Source organism: Pituophis catenifer, unplaced genomic scaffold (assembly GCF_029215685.1).
Source record: "Pituophis catenifer annectens isolate HBS135680 unplaced genomic scaffold, rPitCat1.0.hap2 SCAF_10, whole genome shotgun sequence".
In the NCBI taxonomy this organism is placed as follows: domain Eukaryota; kingdom Metazoa; phylum Chordata; class Lepidosauria; order Squamata; family Colubridae; genus Pituophis; species Pituophis catenifer.
The window spans coordinates 1,584,709-1,605,974 of record NW_027256890.1 but is presented as its reverse complement, the minus strand read 5'-3'; the positions used below and the strand labels follow the sequence as shown (position 1 = coordinate 1,605,974).

Here is a 21,266-nt window from a genome sequence, read left to right as displayed (position 1 = left end):
CGGTGCAGGCCTCACTTCCGGCCGGCTGGGTGGGGAGAGAAGCGTACGCCGTCCGGGAAGGAGAGCGGCGGCTGTGGCCCCTTCCGGTGAGCGGGGGGGGGGGGTCCGGGCGGTGGAGCGGGGCCTTTGGAAGACGGGCCGGGGGTTGCCGGGGGAGCGCTCGCCGATCGGCCGGAAGCCCCCGGGGAGAAGGAAGCCGCCCCCCACCGACCGGCCCTGAGCGGGGTGGGGCTGGGGCTCCTCCGCCGGGAAGGGCAGTGGGGGGCGCGAGGCGGTTCTCCTGAGGGGAGGCTGCCGTGGGGGGGCGGGGGCGGGGCGGGGAAGGGGGTCGGTGGGGCGCTTGGAAAGGCAGCGCCCGTGTGCTGAGGGTCCTTTTACCATCTCTGTCTTGGTCCCTCTGGCCTGAGAGGAGGCGGCGACGGTGGGCTCTGGGCCGCTGGATCCGTCCCTCTGGCCGTCAGTGGGTCAACAGCCGCTGGATCCGACGGAAGAGAACAAACCCTCCAGCGGTGGGGGTGGGGGGTGGGGGGGGTAGAAGGCTAGGAAGAAGATAATATATCCTGATAAAATACCTCACAGTCTCGACCTCCATCTCACTCTTCCAACAAGCCAACATTTCATTCCATCAGCCACAAGCCTCAGGATTGGCCGCATTGTGGCCAGAGCTGGGGAAAATCACTTTTTCTAAACTTCTAGGATTAAACTCGGGTTGTCTCATGGGGGATTCATTGCCTCGAGATGCGGCTTTGAATTCGAAGCCGTTTGTGACTATTGGTCGTGAGGGATGGCTGTGCGTGGACTTCCATGGGCCAGACCAGCTCTCAGACTTGATCCAGGATAGCCCTTCCTTGGGGTTTAACATTTAGAATGGTTTTGCAACTAAACATTAGGTTTTTTTAGAATGTAGTACAATTTATGACAAAGTAGAAGGATATTTGAATTTCTAAGATTCACTTTAAAAATCCAGTTGCTCTTTATGTAAATCATTATTTTTGGGTTTTTCCTCCCCACCCCCCCTTGTATTGTAAATCATCCAGAGTCAGGTGGTGCCTAAATATTTCAGCACTACTACTTTTGGAATAAGAATTTTAGACCCTTTTGTGCCATCTAAGATTTTTCCAGTCCTATTCTAAAAGTTAAGTTGGCTTGCTTCTAGTGAGTGGTACAGGGTTCACCTATTTGATGCTGCTATATAAGTACCGGTAAATGATCACATTATTGTACATAAATTATTGCTAATGTAAAGATTACATATAAGGAATAATGCCACTTACCTCCTCTTCCTTGTTTGTTTTTAAAAACAAAGCTCCAATGAACAAATTGAATTTATTTCCAAATACACATCATACGCTTGCATAGAAAATGGCTTTAAGACTCGTTGCCTGAAGGGCTATAATTTATTTATTTATTCAGCTTCTGTAGCTGCCCATCTCAACTGTAATAATTGCAGTAATTAATGTACCAAAGAGTCAAATAATAGTAACACGGATGTAGAGATTTCACAATGGAAGCTTCAGTCACAGAGAAAAAGCATTTAAATTAAATATTTTTTTAAAAAATTATCTCCCATATCTGAGTGTAGAGAATATTTTTTCTGTGGGGAGGAAGCACAAGATGTCATGAAACATTTGCCCACATTATTGCCTTTTTTTCATTCAAATTGCACACTTTGACGTCACTAAAGAGAGCTCGGAGCTGGCAAAGCTGGTCTGTTAGATGCTTGCTAGCAGATTGTGATGTTGTCCTTTGGGGGCATCCTGCATGATGTAATTGAATGAAAAAAATCTGTTGAAATAGAGATCTTCTCTTTCTCCACTTGTGTTTGGATACTGTGGGCATGAAGTCTCCCTGGATTTCTTGTGGCTGGTTGTGGGTGGACATTTTCATCAGGGCTGAGGGAAGATACAGACGTCTTCTTTGCTGCTTTGGTTTTTCTTGGAAATATTTGCATAGGAGGTGAGCAGAGATTGCTTCAGGTGAGTCAGGCCAGAGGTTATTGTTGTTACTGTATGTATTTGAATGTATTAGCTAAAATGAAGGAAGTCGTCCTTATCCCCAAGTATTTTATGACTTTAAAAAGGCTGTAGGTTTGGATGTTATTTAGCTAAGATTTGATCAGTAGTTTTGAGCAGCAGCCTTGTTTCAGGTGAGGTCGCAACAGCTGAGGGCACCCTTCTTTAACTAGGTTTTGATGTATTGCCATAAGAGAGTCTGGGAGTACACTTGTTTTCTATGTGAAAACAAAAAATAATATATCTTGCAATTCTTCGTGTACTGAACCCTAATGCAATCTAGAAGATGTAGATTTTACATCAGAAGAGTAAAACTCTTAGTAAACTTAGTAAAACTTTTACTTAGTAAACTAAGTAAAACTAAGAGTAAAACTGTTTTATGATGGCCTAATCCCAGCTCACATTTCCTATTGGTGGGTCAGCAGCCCAACCGTAGCTCTGTCCCAGGGATCCCTGAGATTGTCATGCTGTTGAATTGAGAAACACAATACGAAACTAGTTTTCCCAAATGCAGCTTTCCTCTGTAGACAGACAAAACAGTAGATTAAGCAGTAATAATAATTTAAAAAACCTTTTAGCAGCATTTTGGCTTTTTTCATGAGGTGCATTGTTTATTTATTTATTTATTTTTTTATTTGATTTATATGCCGCCCTTCTCCAGAGACTCAGGGCGGTTTACAATGCGTTAAGCAGTAGCCTTCATACTTTTGTATATTTTATACAAAGTCAGCTTATTGCCCCCACAGTCTGGGTCCTCATTTTACCTACCTTAGAAAGGATGGAAGGCTGAGTCAACCTTCAGCCTGGTGAGATTTGGACTTGCAGTAATTGCAGGCAGCTGATGTTAATAACAGTGCTTTAGTCTGCTGTGCCACCAGGGCTCTATATTTAATTTATATGCTGTCCATCTCACTGTTACAGAGGGATGTGTTACTGTGTGTTCTTGAGCAATTTTTTTTTTTTTTGCCTTTCACATTTTATTAAAAGGTTAAAAAGTTTGGTGAGCCACAGCTGCCTTTGTTAGAGGCATTGAGTGTGTGAGGAGACCTTGGCCTGGCTAACATTCTGTTATCCATCAGCTGCCCTTTGGAAATGATGAAGGGAGCTGCAGCTTACCAAAGCGCCTGCCTTTTAATAAGATGGGCTGTTTGGGAAAAGGGCTCCAAGGCCTCTCCTGATTTCTTCATACAGGGAGTTCTCAATTTACAACAGTTCAGTTAGTGACTGTTCAAAGTTACAGCGGCATTGAAACAAGTGACTTACGACCGTTTTGCACTGTTAATAATGTCCCTTGCAGTATCCCCATGGTCACGTGATCAAAATTCAGGCGCTTGGCAACTGGCTCATATTTACGATAGTTGTTGTGTCCTGGAATCATGTGATCTCCTTTTGTGATCTTCTGAAAAGCAAAGTCAGTGTGGAATGCAGATTCATTTAATAACCTGTTGCTAACTTAACAACTGCAGTGATTCACTTAACAACAATGGCAAGAAAGATTGTAAAATCTGGCAGAATTCACCTAGCCTCTGTCTTGCTTAGCAACAAAAACATTGGGCTCAATTGTTGTTGTAAATTGAGGACTACCTATATTTACCATTACCTTAAGCCCCTGTCCTGGGATTGTTGTGTTGCAGGCTTTTCAGAGCCTTTCTGCCTGATCGCTTATAACAAATTGGGGGAGGGGAGGAGCTTGCCAGAGTAAGATATATAGATATTGGCTTAGAAAAGTAAAAAAAAAAAGCTATTAATTAGCTAATGTTAATACATGTAGTGAAGGGTCCTTAAAGTAATGTTAAGTCTGTATCAAGTGCATTTTTAAGAATGCAGTGTTTCTCAATGCAACAATTTCAGAAATAGTTATTGGAAAATTCTTGACTTTCAGGTTCTTTCAGTCCTTCTAGATGGAATTCAGATCTGTCAGGTGCATCTGTCACTGAAGAAATCCCTGTGAGGAATTTCCTCAAGCCAGAAAAACACAAATTTAGTGCCACATTCTTCTCAATTTAGTCCATTTTATCCTATTGAAAGATCTATTTCCAGCTAGAAAAATGTTAAGACCTGATTGCTGTGTTGCAGCACAACTATGTGTGAATTTTAAATAATTCTAACATTCATCTTGGGTCAAGGGACTGGCTTCCTTTTGTACAACTGATAATTCCATCCCAGCTCTTTCCATTTGCTGAATTAAAACAGAAAAGGTGGGAAAAAACCTGATGCGGGTGTTTGTTTGTCTAGTAGTAGTGCTCAAAAGATTTTCTGAGCTACGGCTAGTACTCTTGCAGTTCTCTTCCATCCCTGGAGCCAGGCGCTCTGTGTTCTGGCTGCTCAGGTTTAGCATCCTGAAACTCCTTCAGGCCAGACCACTTCAGGATGCAGGCTTGCTCCATGAGTCAAATCCAGACCATTTTAGAAGGTAGGAGACGTCTCAGGGTTTCGGCCTATCTACCCTCAGGGCAAGCAGGAAATACAGAAGGGAGAACCAATCACTGCACCTTTCCCAGTCTCTTAGAGACAGATTTTTGGGAACCTAACCCTTTAACTGGAGTTGGCTCCTTCCTGTGCGAACTGTTCTGAATGGGGGAATTTGGGCTGTTGTTCCTCCAGCCATCCAAGGAGCTGCCCCTAAGCTCCCTTTCTGCCTCTGATGATCAAGAGCGCTTTCCTGTTCTCCTGCCACCCTCCTTTCAGCTGCTGACTGGTCTCTCTGCTAACAAGACTCTTTCTCTAAAGATTTGTACATATCTTATTGAATGCTAGACATTTTAGAGAATTTATCTGTTTTTCATGCTACTTTGTTAAACCCATATTTCAGCTTTCTTCTGTCACAGATAAGCTCTGCTGGGCTCTCTGGAAAGGGCAACATGTGGAGATGTAATTTTTATTATTATATATTTATAGAATGCAGAGATTCTTGATGCATGCAACGAACTTTAATAAGCGTTTAGAAACAGGCATGTTCAGTGTTGTGGTAGAAATTACCTTGAATAAAAAGCATCCACGGGATTCTTATTCTCATATTAAGACTTGATTGTTTCTTAATCCATCAGGATTTCTCCTGCCTGTTCTAAACTCTTTTTTTTTTTTAAAAAAATTTGATTTATATGCCGCCCTTCTCCGGAGACACAGGGTGGCTTACAATGCGTTAAGCAATAGGCTTCATACTTTTTGTATATTTATACAAAGTCAGCTTATTGCCCCCACAAACTGGGTCCTCATTTAACCTACCTTAGAAAGGATGGAAGGCTGAGTCAACCTTCAGCCTGGTAAGATTCGAACCTGCAGAAATTGCAGGCAGCTGTTTTAATAACAGGGTGCATTAAACCACTGTACTACCAAGGCTCTTAAGATCTGTTGTAAGTGCTCTTATTGCACAACTAGCCTCGGGGGTATCATCTTCTGGGCGTAGTTAGCAAAATAATTGTGGTTTTGAATTATTATTATGGTTGGTTTCACAGTCAGCCAGACGTTCAGACTGGATCTGGCATTTTTATCCACCTATCGAATCCTCCCAGGGATCTGGAATAGGCAAATATTGTCTTCTGATGGTGTTAGTGGTATCCTCACAGGATGTAAGCTGCTCTAAGTAAAACTTCCTTTTGCAATTGACTAGCAGTGATTTTGTCAATACTTGTGGTGTTCAAGTGGTGCTCCAAAAGTTTTGGAATTGCCCCCAAGGTACTTATCACTATTGGGTACTATCTTGGATCCAAGCAGTGTGGCCTTTTGCAATTGGCAGATGGAAATGTTGTCAGTGCAGAGATTTTCTGGTTATGAGTTTTTGGTATGGTACCCAGTGTGCCAATAATCATTGAAATCACCACAGCTGGTGCCACAATCTTTCAATTTCTATTTTCAGATCTTGATCTTTGTGGTCTTCTCCAGTCCTTTGTTTTCTATTCTACTTTTCTCTGGTATTGCCCCATCAATTAGCCACACAATTATGTTTTTTTTCCAAATATAGTTGATTCAGGAGTTATGAGCCAAGACTTTATCAGCTTGAATTCGGAATCTCACAATATTTTATTCTGATCATTTTTTGACTATTTTTCAACTAATAGCTGCCACCATTTTTTCAAATTCTGCCAAATGATAAGTTTTATTGGTGCCCCAGCAAATCATTTTGGCGACTGTGTCGTGTTGTTGCTTATAATGAGTTTGTGCAATCTTCTTGCACAAGCCAAGTACATTATCTACTGTTTCTTTGCACAAAATCTGCACTTTGAATCATTTGATGATTTTTTTTCAGTTCTGTTTCTAACTCTTATTATTATTTGCTCTGCCAGGATTCAGTTTCCCAGAGACTTCCTAACTGGAAGCCAAGAATGGCCAGCAAAGGACCTGCGGCTTCAGCTTCCCCAGAAAGTTCCAGTGCAGGTGGAACCAGTGGGAACAGCAGCAACGGGGACAGTACGGGTCAGGACAGCACATTTGAATGCAACATCTGTTTGGACACCGCCAAAGATGCTGTGATCAGTCTGTGTGGCCACCTCTTCTGGTCAGTATCACTCCCAGTTTTCAGCATGCAATTGTGATTGTATTTGTTCACTCTGAATTAATATTTCAATTTAAATTCGTCTCCTACCTTTTCTAAAACAAAATGTGTTGAATTTAAAGCAGATAGAATGAACAATCTTGTCTTGTACCCAAGCTCCAAATCCAGCCGCATAATTTAGACTTTCTGGTTTTCTCTCAGTATAATGGCCATGAGCTTCAGCCACAGTTATGAAAGAGTGGAGAAGACAATGTGCCAAACTCTGGATTACAAAACTGGAGTTCCTGGAGGGCCTTGTAAATATATACAGGTTCTGCCAGAGTATAACATTTCACATCAGTATAAAAACATACTATCTTAACTAATCCTGGGTTTCCAGAAGTAGTACCCACAGTTGACAGGGGTGGAAATATCTTAGTGACATTAGTGCAACAGCTATGTGTAATGTAAGAATGCATTCAAGAATCTGCCCTGCTGATGAGCCAAGATTTGAGACTTGGCAGAGCAAGTAATCCTGTCCTTTTTTTCGGTGTGTGCTGTCGTTTCATTACTCAGGCTGTGTATCACACTGTATTTCCTGGGGGTGGGGTGGGGTGTTCTTTTCCTTATTCTACAGAATTCAGTTAATTCAGAATTCGGTTATGCAGAGTTCAATTCATGCTTTCTTAGTAAGGGGAGTTCCACTTTAGAGTCCCTTAGTTCAAGAAATGTCTATGCCGGTTTGTATAAATTGGAAGACCAGCTATTAAAGAAGCAGGAAAATCCTGCTTTTGCTGTTGCCTTTTAAAATGCTGTGATTGTATTATCCGAGAGGCGAATTTGCAGAGCTGGATTTCAGGTTTCTGATTGTCCACATCTAACGTGTAATGTGTTGGTTTTTCTCCCCACTGCCACCTCTGCGGACATTCTACTCTATGAACAAATCACTTTGGGAATCCCTGCAGTTGGCCTTGTTTACACCAGGTAAGGCTGGTTCTGCTTTGCTTTGTCTTTCATCAGCTTTGGCTACCCAGTCCACCTTCTTGGTTTCCCAAGGGACTCTGGGAAGGTGCAGTATGCCTTTCCAATTCTAAATGGATTGTGCGTCCTCCCCAAGGCAACTCCTTTTGGTAATTAGCGTTAACCATGCAATTATTGGCAATCTACTGTTTGGCGGCTTTTATGAAAAGAGGGATGAGATGCTACTGTTTAGTAACAGTGAGCATTCAAGATATATATTCTGGCTATCCTTTCTGTCATTCTGTGAGGTAGGTTAGATTAATACTTAAGATGGCAGATTAGATGGTTTTAGGAGACCTCTTTTAGAATTTATGGGGGACTTAAATCACATTTCCCAACCACCCAACAGCAAATATGACACTGTGATATGTTGACGCTCTCACATAAGGATCTTGTGAACTTTCAGATTAGAAAGGTGAGATATTGTGGTGGATTGTGCCTACCGAGAGGGAGGTGGTGTGATGGACTGTGGAAGCAGCAGTTTCACAGGAAGGAGGGAGCACATTCCAAGGAGGGAGGTGAGAAAAGAGGCAACACAGCCCAGAGATGGATAGGAGACAGAGGAATAGCCACTCGGAGGAATCTCCCAGGATACATCCCTTCGGGTGAGAGTAGCAAAAGTTTAGTCTGGCAAGATTCTGTCTATTTGGTGTGAACAAATAAAGAACTGAACTTTGGCTGGATTTTTCTATGTCGTTTCTCGGCTGGGCCTGACAGACAGACAGACAGACAGACAGACATACTTAGTTTTTAATGTCTGAAAAGGTGCTGACCCATCTCCCACTGGGTGAAAGGCTTGCAGATGAATCATTCGTTGCTTTCCTCCTCTCCATAATCCCAACAGTGTAGAATTATGGAAGTGCCAAGCCTTTGTCCAGACCAGGATTATTTTACAGTGTTGGGAACTTTGTGGGAGGGGAAACAGCTGGACACTTTGGGCCCTGCAAACAGAACCAGTATCCTCATCAACTCTATCCTCAGCGACTGCCTCAGAAAATGACAATTCAGTTATAATGTAAAAGTGTTTCTCAGTCCCTGTTCACCATTACAGTCAGGTAGTACTTATTGTCCTATGCCTGACCCATTTTTTTTCTTTTCCCCATCCCTGAGAGATTGCCTAAAGAAGCTCTCTTGTCCTGAACTGCTTTTCTCTGTAGTGCGGCAAGTTAACAAGCTCAGCTCTGTGACCTTGATTAGAATGGGCCTTGCAGCTGCAGCCTGAAATTGACAAAACCCTAGTCAGTTTCACACTAAAGGCTTTTATTTGCCTCCTAAACACCATTGCATTCCTTTCCATGTATATTCCTATTGTGTGCTGGCTTAGTCTCTTATACTCCCTTTCTCTCCAATGAATATAAACATCAATGATCTTCTTGCTACTTATCCCAGCATCAGAATGAGCCTTCCAAAGGGTTGGGGAGTGAGAAAAAAGGGCTATAAGATTTCCCCTTTTCTCAGCCATTTGGGCTCAGCCAGATGTTTGACATTGTATCCTGATGCTGTAAAGCAGAGGAAACCTGAAGTAAAATCATAAGTGCAGTCGTGGTCACCTTTTTTTTTCACTTAATGACTACATTGCCAGTCCTAATTGTGCTCACTAAACAAGGATTGCCCGTAAAGCCAATAAATAGCATCTTTGTAGCACTCCATGTTTTTATTTTTTATTTATTTAGTACATTTAGGAGGTCCTCAATTCCAAAATGACTCTGGGCGGCTCCTAAGTGATTATGCTTAAAATAGAAAAATCAAGAAAAAGAATCCAGGTGTCCAGACAAGCCGCACAACTAGCAACCACCCCAGAGTTCCACAGACTCCCTACCCCAAGGCCTGGGAGATGCGAGGCATTCTTCTGTTGTAGTCCAGGTTTTCACCAGATGCCATTCCTCTTTTCTGCTTTTCAGTGGCTGGAGACCAGGCCAAACAGACAGGTGTGCCCTGTATGTAAAGCAGGAATCAGCCGTGATAAAGTTATACCACTTTATGGAAGGGGCAGCACTGGACAACAGGACCCCAGGTAAGACGGCCTCTCCTGGGAACAGCCTTTGGCTTTCAAGTTCTCCTCAAGTGGAATTCATGGAAGAAAACCTGTCTGGCTACTTTTGACTCAGATTTAGTCTTCAGGTTTCTGCAACCTTTTCTTACCTGTAAGAATCTCACCGTTCAAATGTTTCTTACTGGTAATAGATTGCTCCATGTGCTGCCGGTCCCTGGCCGCAGCATTCTGGGTGGGGTCCTATGTAGCTTCACATGATACGGCTGGAGACAGGAAATAGTGTTCCACATCTTCATTTTGGTATGTTAACCCATAAGGCTCACAAGCCAAGAATCAACAAGCAAAGATGGTCAAGGTTGATTCTGGAGATTTCTCCTCCCATCCTCTCCCTATCTTAGTAGGATAGGCAAGAAAGAATCTGAAGGATGGACAAATTTAGCATTACGTAAGCTTCACAGGTATAGTCCAAGTCTGCCATGGGCAGCTGCATTACTGAGCAGTGGAAGCCTTCTTTGGAACTTAGAAATAATAATTTAAAAAACAGATATCCAGGAGGTTTTTGTCTTTTTGGAACTTTATTGGGATTTTTCAGAAGACAATCAGTAAGGATAGAGACGTTTCCTTGAATGGCTGTTTGCTCATACATGGCTCCTACCAGCCTATGTGGGGTTCTCAGGACCAGGGTCTGCTGAAACACGGAGGTGATACTCCCTGTTGGGGCCTGCAGCCAACTGCTAAATATCCTCATTAAGCCCCATAATGGATTGTGTCTTGCAGGGAGAAAACGCCACCTCGACCTCAAGGCCAGAGACCTGAGCCAGAAAACAGAGGGGTGAGTACAGAGACTACGGGAGGGGCTTGTGCTTCTCGGAAGTGCAGAGTGAAAATGCAGCAAGGCCATTGGTGGCTGGGAGATCTTTCAGGCTTGTCTGCTTCAGGTCTTTGTAAGCCAAATTAAATCTTGGATGACCATTTATGTAGAGAGTGAGTTAAATTGCTGATACAAATAATGCTCTGGTGTAGATTTTGCAAACTTCCAGCTGCAGTGTGACTACTCTTAAAATGGGTGAATTTCCCAGCCAGCAAAGTTCTTCTGTGAGTTAAAGTCCATAAGTCTTAAAAGTTGCAAAGGTTGGACAACTCTGATTTAGGCAGTGACTTTTAGACAGTGATTTCAGAATTCTGGGAGTTGAGGTCCACAACTTTTAAAGTTGCCAAGGTTGGAAACTCCGCTTTAAAATATAGTGGGTATCAACTTAGCCTGCATTACATGAGGTGCATCAAGTTGTGTCCAAAAAGATTGTGAATGCTGATTTTATAAATAGCAGACTCTGGAGTAGTAGTTTAATCTTTCGTAGCCCTGAGTTGGGGAGTGTGCCTGGCCTGACGAAAGAGTTGCCTGTTTCCATGCAAGTCAGCGGGAGCCTCCAGAGGCTGCTCTTGGGTTTCTTTTCATCAAACAAACAGCTCTGCTGGGGGTGATTAAGGAGCACTTCGATCCTCTACTCCCTGGAGAGCCAATGCCTTATTGAATCAGGTGCTGAAGGTGGAGGGCACCTTTTTGGCATGGCTTCTGCCTGAAGCTCCCATGGCAAAGCGCACAGGCTGCCTTACCCAGCCTGAAGGTGATCTCTGATCCTCAGGCTCTGTTTGCTATGGGGATAAGCTCAGGTTGCTCAGGCAGGTTTTGCAACCTCTGACCAGCAAAGAACCATCGTGCTTATCTATTAAAGTCTTGGGGGAGTTAACATGCTGTCAACTTGGAAACACGCTATACTCTTGCACCCAAAACAATCACATGAGAGGACAGTAACAAAGCCCTGAAAATCAGAACTCTGTAGCCCCCTTTCACAGCTAACAAATTCTGTTAAAGGCATAAACTTTCATGATCTTTAGCTCAAGCATCAGGAGTCTGCAGCACCTTTTCAGATGGACCCATTTAATGAAATAAAATGTAATCAAACATTTGTTGAACAAGGGATTACACACTCTGAGGTTTTACTACTGTCACTGTATTTCTGCGGAGGTCCCTCACTGCTTCTCTTAGGGAGCCTCCCCCCCCCCCCCCCCCCGAATTGAAAAGTTTCAGAATAACAGTGGCCAAGACGTACATACCTTTCCACTCGTAGCTTTGCAGAGATGAGATTTTATCCAGAGACCAAGTATGGAAGGGTGGCAGAAAATAATTGCCACCTGAATGCAAGAAGGCAAGGCCAAAGAAGCGTGGATGAAACATCTACACACAAACCACCAAGCTTGAAGTGCACCAAGGATTTCACAGTTCATCCCTGAGCTATGTTTATTCTCTTCTGTTGGAAGGGAAATGGAGCCAGGTCCATAAAGTCATTTGGTCTGGGATTCTACTTTCAGCTCAATGTTCTCACAGCACACACTTTGGAAGCCCCTCTAATAAAGAGACTGCAGCCAGTCAGGTTTTAGTTTGTAAACTAGGACATATCTACATGTTGATCATTTCTTTCTTTGTTTCTAGGGTTTCCAGGGTTTTGGTTTTGGCGATGGAGGCTTCCAAATGTCATTTGGAATTGGAGCATTTCCATTTGGCATATTTGCTACAGCCTTCAATATAAACGATGGGCGACCCCCTCCAGGTAAGGAATTAAATAAAATTACCCTGGCTAATCATGACTGGGCATTGCTCCATTGAGCTTCAGTTGTTGTGCAGCCAAGTATTCTGATCTGTTTTGCTTAACTTTCATCCCTGAATCAATGCTCATCATCTCACTTTGCCCGATGAGCATCTGTACTGTATATGGCCCTCTTCAGAGTCACTATCTGATGAGTTGTAGCAGGCTCTGGAGCAGGGGTCTCCAACCTTGGCAACTTTAAGACTTGTGGACTTCAACTCCCAGAATTCCTCTGGCTGCCAAGTTGCCAAGGTTGGAGACCCCTGCTGTAGAGAACAGGGACATCTGCTTTGGGAGAACTTTGCAAAACCTGGAAGAATACAGAGTAACAGAGTTGGAAGGAACTTTGGAGGTCCTCTACTCCAGCCTCCTGCCCAAACTGGAGACCATACACCAATCTGGAGAACTGGCTGTCCAATCTTTTCTTAAAAACCTCTAATGTTGGAGCACCCACACCTTCTGGAGGCAAACTGTTGCACTGATTGTTTTTATGGCCTTCCTGAACAGCTAATGCACAAAAGCCATGGCCTCTTCTGGAATCCAAGGCAGGAATCCACAATAAAGCATTCTCCTCTGATATCCATCCAGTTTCCCTTTGGACATATCCAGGGAAGGGATGCTCATTATCTCTCTGGGTCATTGGCTAAACTCTTCAATGGGCTTGTAGACATTTTCTGACATTTAATTGAAATCTACTTCCAGTGAATTAAGAATTTTTTTTACAATACAGGTAGTCCTCGACTTAACAATTTGAAGTTAACAATGCCATTGAAAAAAGTGACATGAGCGTTTTTCACACAACCATTGCAGCCTCCCCATGGTCACATGATCAAAATTCAGATGTTTGGCAAGTGACTCATTTATGACAGTTGCATTGTTCTTGGGTCATGTGATCACCTTTTGCAACCTTCTGACAAGCAAAGTCAATGGGGAAACCAGATTCACTTAGGAACTCTATTACTAACATAACTACAGTGACTAAATGAGAAGTGAGCCCATAACATCCCTCGGAAGAAGGTCTTCCTTCCAAAACACATCTATTTCTAAGAAGACAAGACATTGTAGGGACTGTCCATTTTAAGGGAAGCTTTCTAATAAAACAGCTTTAGGTTCCACACCTAGAACTCCAATTCTGGAAAAACTTAAAGTTCTGTTGGTAAATTCTAACAGAAAGGTGATAACTGGGCTTTGTTTTCGCTTTCCTTAGCTGTTCCAGGGACTCCTCAGTATGTGGATGAACAGTTTCTTTCTCGCCTCTTCCTGTTCGTGGCCCTGGTCATCATGTTCTGGCTCCTGATAGCTTAACTTGGCTCCATACCTTGCGGAGCTCTGAACCAGCCACAGACTGCTGCTTGTCTCCCTGTCTGCCTCTTGGTGTCCAATTCTTCAGCTAATGATGGGCTCCTAAAAGCCACCAGTGTCTTCGTGTGAGGAGGAGTCTCTCTTATTTTTCCAGAGCTATGGAGTTAACGTTTTTTAAAGTTTTCTGAAGCTCAGCCATAACTTACACAAGGATCTGGCTGGAACTGTGACCCTAGCTTTGAGCTCCGTATCTCAACGAGGAATGTTTGAATCTTGTGCCAAACATCTGGAAGAGATGCTGCCCCCAAGGGAATCAGGCATGGTGGCTAGCAATGGACCTCGTCACATACCCCACTACCTTGTGTCTCAAGAGCAGCGAGAGAAAGGAGATCAGTAGACTTCAGAACCCAGCTGTACATCTTGCTCAAAAGCCAACTGACTCCAGGTAATATCTTCTATAGATAAGACATCTGGCTGAAGAGGATTGTGTCCCATTCCTGCTGTTACATACCCAAGTGATAAAAGACCATCTTTCTTTTTCCAGCAATCACAAAAATGAAAGGATAAAAGACTCTTTAACCTAAAACGGTAGCATATCTAAATTTACTGGAATCGGGGAGGGGCAGAATCTCTCATCTCAGGGTTTTGGAGGGGCTGTTAGCTGTCCTGCAGCACACTTCCTCGCCGATAAAAGCAGTGTTTTAAAGGGTTTGTAGCAGCTATCAACTTTTAATTTAGGTGGACATAATTCCAGCTGCTGTTCTTATTTATATACAACTCTCCTTCCTGAAATGTACATTTTTTCCATATTTGGAATAGGTTAACTGGGAGGAGTATAGGACAGTCTCTAACGGGGTAATTTGCTGAGTATTTTATGCCTCCCCCTCACAATTATGATTATTACGCAAATGGGAAGCTGTACATTTTTGACAAGAGCAAGGAATTCTGCTTAAACGTGGCCAAGGGGCCATTGGTGGGTGAGCTTTTTCACATTACCAAAGACACGTTTTTTTGGAAGGGTAATCATGGGCCCAATGCAGCAGTGGTTTGAACAGCGCTTCAGCCACAGAGCGTCTCACATGATGGTACTGGGTGCATTTGGAGAACCCTTTACAGAAGGGGCGGAGGAAGAATCATGCTTTAAAATAATTGCGGTTGAATCTTCTGGGCCCACAGGATGCAACATTCACTTGACCGACTGCCAATACTTTTGTACGAAGAGTGTCTCTCAAGGACGTATTTCTGTTGCGATTCTTTTGGTCTTTTGGATGTTAACAGAGGCTTGCTGGTCAGACCCCACTGAGGTTGAGGCTTATTTTTCCTGTAGCTGTGATGTGGGGGGCGAGGTTGGAAATCTCAAGAGCAAGATGCATGTCGCCACCGTTTCCTTTCACAGAAGAAGTAAGATACCAAATGTGAATTTTCTTGTGGCCCAAATTCTATCCTGGCTCTGATCTTTCAGCACGGAAGGCAGACCTAGCTCCACACAGCAATGTTCCATCGCTTGTCCACAAAATCAGACTTGGTAGCAAGAAGGCTCCATCCCTTGAAAATCAGTGCCACCTACTGTCAACAAAAAAACATTCAGTTGCATTGTAACATTGTAAAATAAAATATATTTTATTTCTCCCTCTGCTAGAAATTTTATCACATTGGAAAAGCTGGATTTCTAAAATCAATCTTATACAAACAATCAAATGGCTGTGATAGTGGGATAGCATTGAATTGTCAGACGTTGACGGTTGGATTGGCCGTGCTGGCCAAGGTCCATTGTCTTTGGGGTTGGGATTATTTCTGGCTTGTCTGCTTTTGGTGGGGGAACACAATTGCCACAGAATCTGAAAAAGTTTCTGGCTGAATTGTGATTGTGGCAGATTCTGGGCTTCCTTGGCTTCAGGGAGCCACTGGCCCCTCCGGTCACGTTTGTTTGATAAGCAGACCCACCCCTGGACTTCCTCTGGTCTTCAAGGCCCTCTCGGCCTCACACTCTTTGTATTCCCCCCCTTTTTTTTCCCTCTGCACCATCTATTCAGATTCCTCTTGGCTTGTGGTTAGCAAAGTATGGTACCACTGTGCAACACTGCTGTTCACTAATTTTCACTCTTGTGACAAAAGTCAGAATAAACACCTTTTTACATTATCCTACTGCTGCGTGGAGTTCATTTCCTGCCGGGCAAATGGCTGGGAGCGGAAGGGGAGCCCCATCATCGGGAGGAGCGCCAGGGATTTCCCAGCGATTCCCTCGGAGCCTTCCTCCTCCCTAGGGCCACCTGCCCAACCGGACTTCACCCCGGGGGGTGGGGCTGGAGCGCAGAGCCAGGTATGCCCCCTTGCTGGGTCGCATAGCTTCTGTGGCGCTGCCTCCCCATTAGCGCGGAGGCTTCCGGCTTGCTTTCCCCCAGCCAAGCGGGCCCTCGAAGCAACCGTTGCCCACTTCACACGGCTTCGCTCTTGGGCGGCAGAGGCGCTGGGGCAGGCCGTTCGAAGGGAGCCTTTCCGGCACGAACTTGGATTTGCCGGATTCGAGAAGGCGCGCGAGTTGCTCAGCAGGGCGGCAGCCCCGGTGCCTCCCTCTTGCAAGCTCCGGGCATCCGCCAGCGCTAAGTCAGCCGGCGTTTTAAGGCTTTGCCGGAAGCATCTCCGGGTGTGAAGCGAGCCCCGGGCCGGACCTCCACGCCCTCCGTCCGGGGAAAACCAGGCGAGGCTGGCAAAGCCCTGCAGCCGGGAGGGGATTCCCGGTCCAGCATCGGGAGAACTCAAGCCGGGCGCCGACTCGCTCGTTTCCGAAATCGGAGTCGCTCGCATCCTCAGCCACGTGCGGCGGCGGGAGCGGCAGGCGCCGATTGGCTACCCGGCTGAACAAGGGGCGGGGATAGAACGGCGCAGAGAGAGAAGTTAAAAGGAGGCGGGGGGCGGCGAGGTCTCGTTCCGCGGCCCCATTGGTCGGAAGCGGTGGGCGGGGAAGAGGGGCGGAGCCGGCGCGGGACCGGTCATTGGCCGCGCGAGGGCAGGGGCCGGGCGGGGCGTGGCCGGAGGTCCAGGTGCGACGTCGCTGGCGGTGTCCGCTGTGCTGGCGAGCGCGGGGGGAGGAGGAGGAGGGGGGGCGTGTGTGTGTGTGTGTGTGTGTGTGTGTGTGTGTGTGTGTGAGGCTCCCGCCTTCGCCCCGCCGGTGACGTCACGCGCGCGCGGGGTGGCCGAGGCGACGCTCGGAGGCCATGGACGGCGGGGTGGCCGCGCCGGCGGGTAAGGCGGCGGCCGCGGGGGGAGCCGGCTGGCCCGGCGCCAGGTGTCCGGCGGGGCGCGTGGCCGAGTCCCGCTCAGGTTTCCCGGGCGCCGCGTCCTCGGGGGGGGGATCCTGAAGGGCTCTCCCGCCGCCGGGACGCTCCTCGCTCGGTCGGGGGTCTCGGCTGCGCCCCTGGCCCGGAGGTTCCCCCCCCGACAGAGAGCGGGTCCTGCCGGAGTCCTGCCGGAGGGTGGGGCCTCGGGGGTCTTCGGGGGCTGCGTGGAGACCCTGCCGGGGAGCAGCGGTGACCGTGGCTGCCGTTGAAAGAGAGGCCGTCTTGCGGGGGGACCCTGCGGGGAGCCTCCCCTGCGACCGTCCCACCAGAGGCTGCGCGTCTCGACCTCGGCTGGGGAGTTCTGGGAGGGAAAAGGCCACCCGGGCTGAGAAAAGGCACGTGCAGCTCAGGCCAAGTGGCTGGGTCCTTAAACAATAGACGACCCTTATCTAGATCTTGGGAGATAGATAGACACAGATACAGATACATAAACAGATTGTGTGGCACCTGCGTTGTGTATGATTGTTCCGAGTTCTTTGGAAGTCTCAAATGTTTCCATGCTCCATAATTGCATTTCACCTTATCCAGGTTCTGTGTTATTGGGCGGCTCTGAGCCCAGGTGATCGTTTTTACAGCTGTACTGTGTGGGCTTTTGCCTCGGATTTCATTTTAGAGCATTTGGAGGCTGGAAGTGGAATTATTCTAGAGGCTTTGTAAGGTCTTGGCATTTTATTCTCTCTGAGGGTTCGTGTGAACCCTCCAGGGATGTGGCTGAGCCAGCAAAGAGGGAGCACCAACAGACTTGGGTGGCTCGACAAAACAAGTGCAGAAGAGTAAGGAACAAGGGCCACATGTTCTACTCGGAGTAAGCCCTCATCTGGCTAGGATTGGGAAGGGGATGCCTTAGAGCCCCTTGCGTTGCCCACTGTGGGTGATTAAATGACTGCTTCCTGCCGAGGAAGCAGAGGCCGCTGGAAAGGCTGCAGGGGGAATATAGAGTAGCCGTTTCCAAGAAATGAGCTCATCGAGCGAGTGAATAGAAACGCTTAAAAGGGTTTGGGCAGGAGAGGTTCAAAAGGATGCGTTTAGCTAACTTGCAAAGCTGAGAAGGAAGCAAGAAGAAATAAATATCTGCCTCCTGGTATACTTTAAGAAATTGAAATAACAGGGAACCTGACACGGCAACCATGATCTCTAATGATTATGGCATGTTTCCTTTCCTTCCTGAACACAGTCTGGTATGTGTCTTGCAGCAAATGCAACTTTATAGTAGTTCAGGAGGAAAAATAATACCAGGATTGGAACAATGAACAAAGGTTCATATGGCCAAGTAAAGAGTCTATACCAGTGTTTCCCAATCTTGGCAGCTGGAAGGCGGGTGGACTTCAACTCCCAGAATTCCCCAGCCAGCATGGAAGTCCCCCTGCCTTCCAGCTGCCAAGGTTGAGAAACACTGGTCTATACACTTATAGAGTAAATGATAGCTGATGGAGGAAACACCACTCTCTGTAAGCTACACCAAGGAACACATTTCTATACTGGTGGGACCTAGAAAGAGCTCCTACAGAAAGGTTCATACATGAAAGACCAGCTTTGAATCTGTGGGAAAAGAAAAACCCTGAATGACACTTGCACAGGGCATATTACTGATCTGTGCCCAGACAAGAGTTGTGCTGTTAACAATTGACTACTCCAAGGCAGACAGAAACAAATGTGTGCCAATCATACCGTTGACTCATGAATTCATCCATGATCATGGATTAGGGGTGTTGGACAGATAATGTCCATCAACAATTCTCCAGGTCTGCTGATCCATCAGAACAGATGATGTTAGCAGAGCAGCCACAATGATATTCCAGTTGCACAGTGTGAGGAACTCTGCAGTTCCAGGCTGTTCATCACTGGAGACGTTCCTTTTCCATCCTTTGGGGTTTTTTATCTTTGCTAAATTTGTTTGTACAGTCTCACTATCTGCTCCTCTCCCATTTTCTGCTTACAGGAATTGTTTTGCAATGGGGCTTTTAATATTTCCTGTTTAGGGAATGCCTTCTTATTTTGAACTCCTTTTCCTGCCATGAAATCCTTCTTCTTATTGCTCTCAATTGGTCAGCAAATGCTTTCTTGGAACACCTAGTACAGGGGTGTCAGACTCAAGATCTATTGGCTAAGGGGCTTAATTTAGGGAAGGCAGATTTTTGACTGAATGTTTGGGTAGACTTTGAGAGGTCAGCAGCTGAGTCATCGTCTGAGGGAGAGGATGTGCTTCTCTTTTCTGATTGTTTTCAACTCCATGACAAGCATCTCTTGCAGATGCATTCATTTGAACTCCTTCTCTTTCAAGTATATGGCTATCTCATTCTGAAAAGTATGTGCTTCCATGGGGGTATATCAAAACGTAAGGTCAAAGTACCTTCAGGTATTCATACACATTTAAAATATTTGTGTCGGATTACATAGCATTAGACTCATTCTTGAGGAATAAAGAACAGAAAGTAGATAAGTATAGTAAGAAAGGAAAAGCAATAATTACAGGGAAAAGACCACCCCGCTAAGACTACCCTTTGGGCTGGACATTCAGATTATGCTTAAATGGCATGCCCAGTGCTCTCAAGAGGGACCCATCCATGGGTTCCCACCGTACCTCCCATGGTCTTGATGTTCATCCTGCCTTCCTCAGATCTTCCCCACCATGTTATTCTCCTCCTCCTCTTGGTCAAGGCAACCAGTCATGATCGTGCGGCTCAGCTGGGCATGGTGGGGGAGGGGGTGTGTGCAGGGATTTTTGCTACCAGTTCTCCGAACCACCTGCCGCCATTGCTACCAGTCTGAACCGGGAGCATTTCACCCCTGGATTGATACCCTCTCTCTTTCTCCCAGTAAATCTTTCTCTGTCTTAACTGTGGATTCAGGATCATCTGTTAAGGTTTCTGTTATACTGACTAGATCTATATTGCATTTCCAACCAAGTAACCAACTTTCCTTCTAATCTGAGACCTAAAGCTGTGCTAGAGCATCATCATCTTGATTGCAAGCCTCTGAGATGTTATCAAACCTAAATTCTGCAGAACAAAAGCCACATTGGGACACTTGATTTTTCCCTTACAAATTGGAACAAAATCAGAGACGGTGCCCTCTGTAGCTGATAATTTCCTCCAGACAGTTTCTGTTGATTAAATAAAAAGCTGCACAAAAATAAGTCACATAAAGAGAGGTGAACTTGCACATTTATGAGCCCAATTATGCAATATTAAAAAGAGGCCTAATGGAGTTTCATTCACTGAATTCAATCTGGTTTTTTGTCAGAATATTCTGTTTCACAAGGCCAGCTTTTCAGTGTTATATAACCGTGGTTCAGATCTGTAGTATCAGTGATGAATTGGTCTATAGCTTAAAGGAAGCTTGCTTGCATTTCCCTTTCTGAGAAAATCGTCTACTGGTATTCCAACTCTAGGGAACACCCCTAGTTGAATGAATGTAATCCAGCCCAAAGGGGTAATGCGCTTTTAATATTGTATTGCAGAAAATACTTTTCTTCTGAAACTGCTGAATTCTCACGGCTGCCTCTGGCACAGCCAGGGCTCTTCGGATGAATGTAGGGCATAACAAAGGATTTCACGGGGCTTCCTGCTTCACAGCTCTTCCTCCCATTCACTCTCATGCATGGCAGGAGAGGGCCTGGAGGGAGCCCAGCAGAAGGCTTTTGTCTGAACCAGCAAAGCAAGCTGGCACGATGAGAAATAATCGGTAGACACAGATATTTTAGGAATTTTTTTTTTTTTTGCTTTAATTTATATGCCGCCCTTCTCTGGAGACTCAGGGCGGCTTACAATGCGTTAAGCAATAGCCTTCATACTTTTGTATATTTATACAAAGTCAGCTTATTGCCCCCACAATCTGGGTCCTCAATTTACCTACCTTAGAAAGGATGGAAGGCTGAGTCAACCTTGAGCCTGGTGAGATTTGAACTTGTAGTAATTGCAAGCAGCAGATGTTAATAACAGGGCTTTAGTCAAGCAAGCAAAACTTTAGTCCACTGTACTACAGTGCAATTCTAGGTTGCACTGATGTTCCCCTGTGGGTCCATCAGCAGATTAGCCAGAATGCATTCATTGGCTGTGAGCAAGTGAGAGCCATCTACGGTGAACTCCATTTTCAAAATCTTTTTTTCCCCTTCAACATTCTTGACAGTGTTATTGAGTTTGAACAGTGCTGGGTGTCAGGGTTTAGTTTTAGACCATGGTTTACAAAAAACATTTCCTGATGCTTCACTGGTAACCATGGCTGGCATCTTCAGAGGGAGGAAATCCCTTCTCTAGACCAGGATCATTATACCCTGAGGCCCAACACTGCCCAACAGTTACCAGCCATGAAAACCTACACCAGTATAGTCTTCATAAAAACTGAGTAGGCCAGGAATGCAGCCAGTATATAAACGTGAAACTTTGGGAGTCACAACTTTGATAAGAGCAGTTTTGTCAGCAATAATTTTCTTTTGGCCGACTGTATAGGAAACAGATTGTAGAAGAAACCCATGTTTAGTGCTGG

At 45.4% G+C, this 21,266-nt stretch overlaps 2 protein-coding genes across 4 annotated transcripts in view; both read left to right on the top strand.

The window, feature by feature from the left end:
* Nucleotides 1-28: 28 nt before the first annotated feature.
* Nucleotides 29-15,583, top strand: RNF185 (ring finger protein 185). Of its 3 annotated transcripts, none has more exons than XM_070951009.1 (7): nt 29-86; nt 6,296-6,507; nt 7,449-7,467; nt 9,405-9,517; nt 10,274-10,328; nt 11,988-12,105; nt 13,349-15,583. In XM_070951009.1, the coding sequence occupies exons 2-7, from the start codon at nt 6,335-6,337 to the stop codon at nt 13,444-13,446; spliced, it is 576 nt and encodes a 191-aa protein (XP_070807110.1). In that variant the 5' UTR covers nt 29-86; nt 6,296-6,334; the 3' UTR covers nt 13,447-15,583. The 3 variants fall into 3 exon arrangements, with proteins under 3 accessions (XP_070807110.1, XP_070807112.1, XP_070807111.1); XM_070951011.1 differs by lacking the exon at nt 29-86 and adding an exon at nt 119-225; XM_070951010.1 differs by lacking the exon at nt 29-86 and adding an exon at nt 1,685-1,976.
* Nucleotides 15,584-16,625: 1,042 nt separating this feature from the next.
* The window catches only part of LIMK2 (LIM domain kinase 2), a 46,547-nt gene continuing 41,906 nt past the window's right edge, over nt 16,626-21,266 (top strand). Inside the window, exon 1 of the mRNA XM_070950688.1 lies at nt 16,626-16,686. Coding sequence (XP_070806789.1) covers nt 16,659-16,686 — 28 coding nt within the window. The 5' untranslated portion in view covers nt 16,626-16,658. The remainder of the gene's footprint in view (nt 16,687-21,266) is intronic.

Excerpts from the sequence above, each read along its gene's own strand:
- RNF185 (XM_070951009.1), top strand. The coding sequence starts at position 6,335 with ATGGCCAGCAAAGGACCTGCGGCTTCAGCTTCCCCAGAAAGTTCCAGT. Across the intron at positions 9,518-10,273 it reads ACTGGACAACAGGACCCCAG|GGAGAAAACGCCACCTCGAC; the intron begins GTAAGACGGCCT and ends TGTGTCTTGCAG. Across the intron at positions 12,106-13,348 it reads CGATGGGCGACCCCCTCCAG|CTGTTCCAGGGACTCCTCAG; the intron begins GTAAGGAATTAA and ends CGCTTTCCTTAG.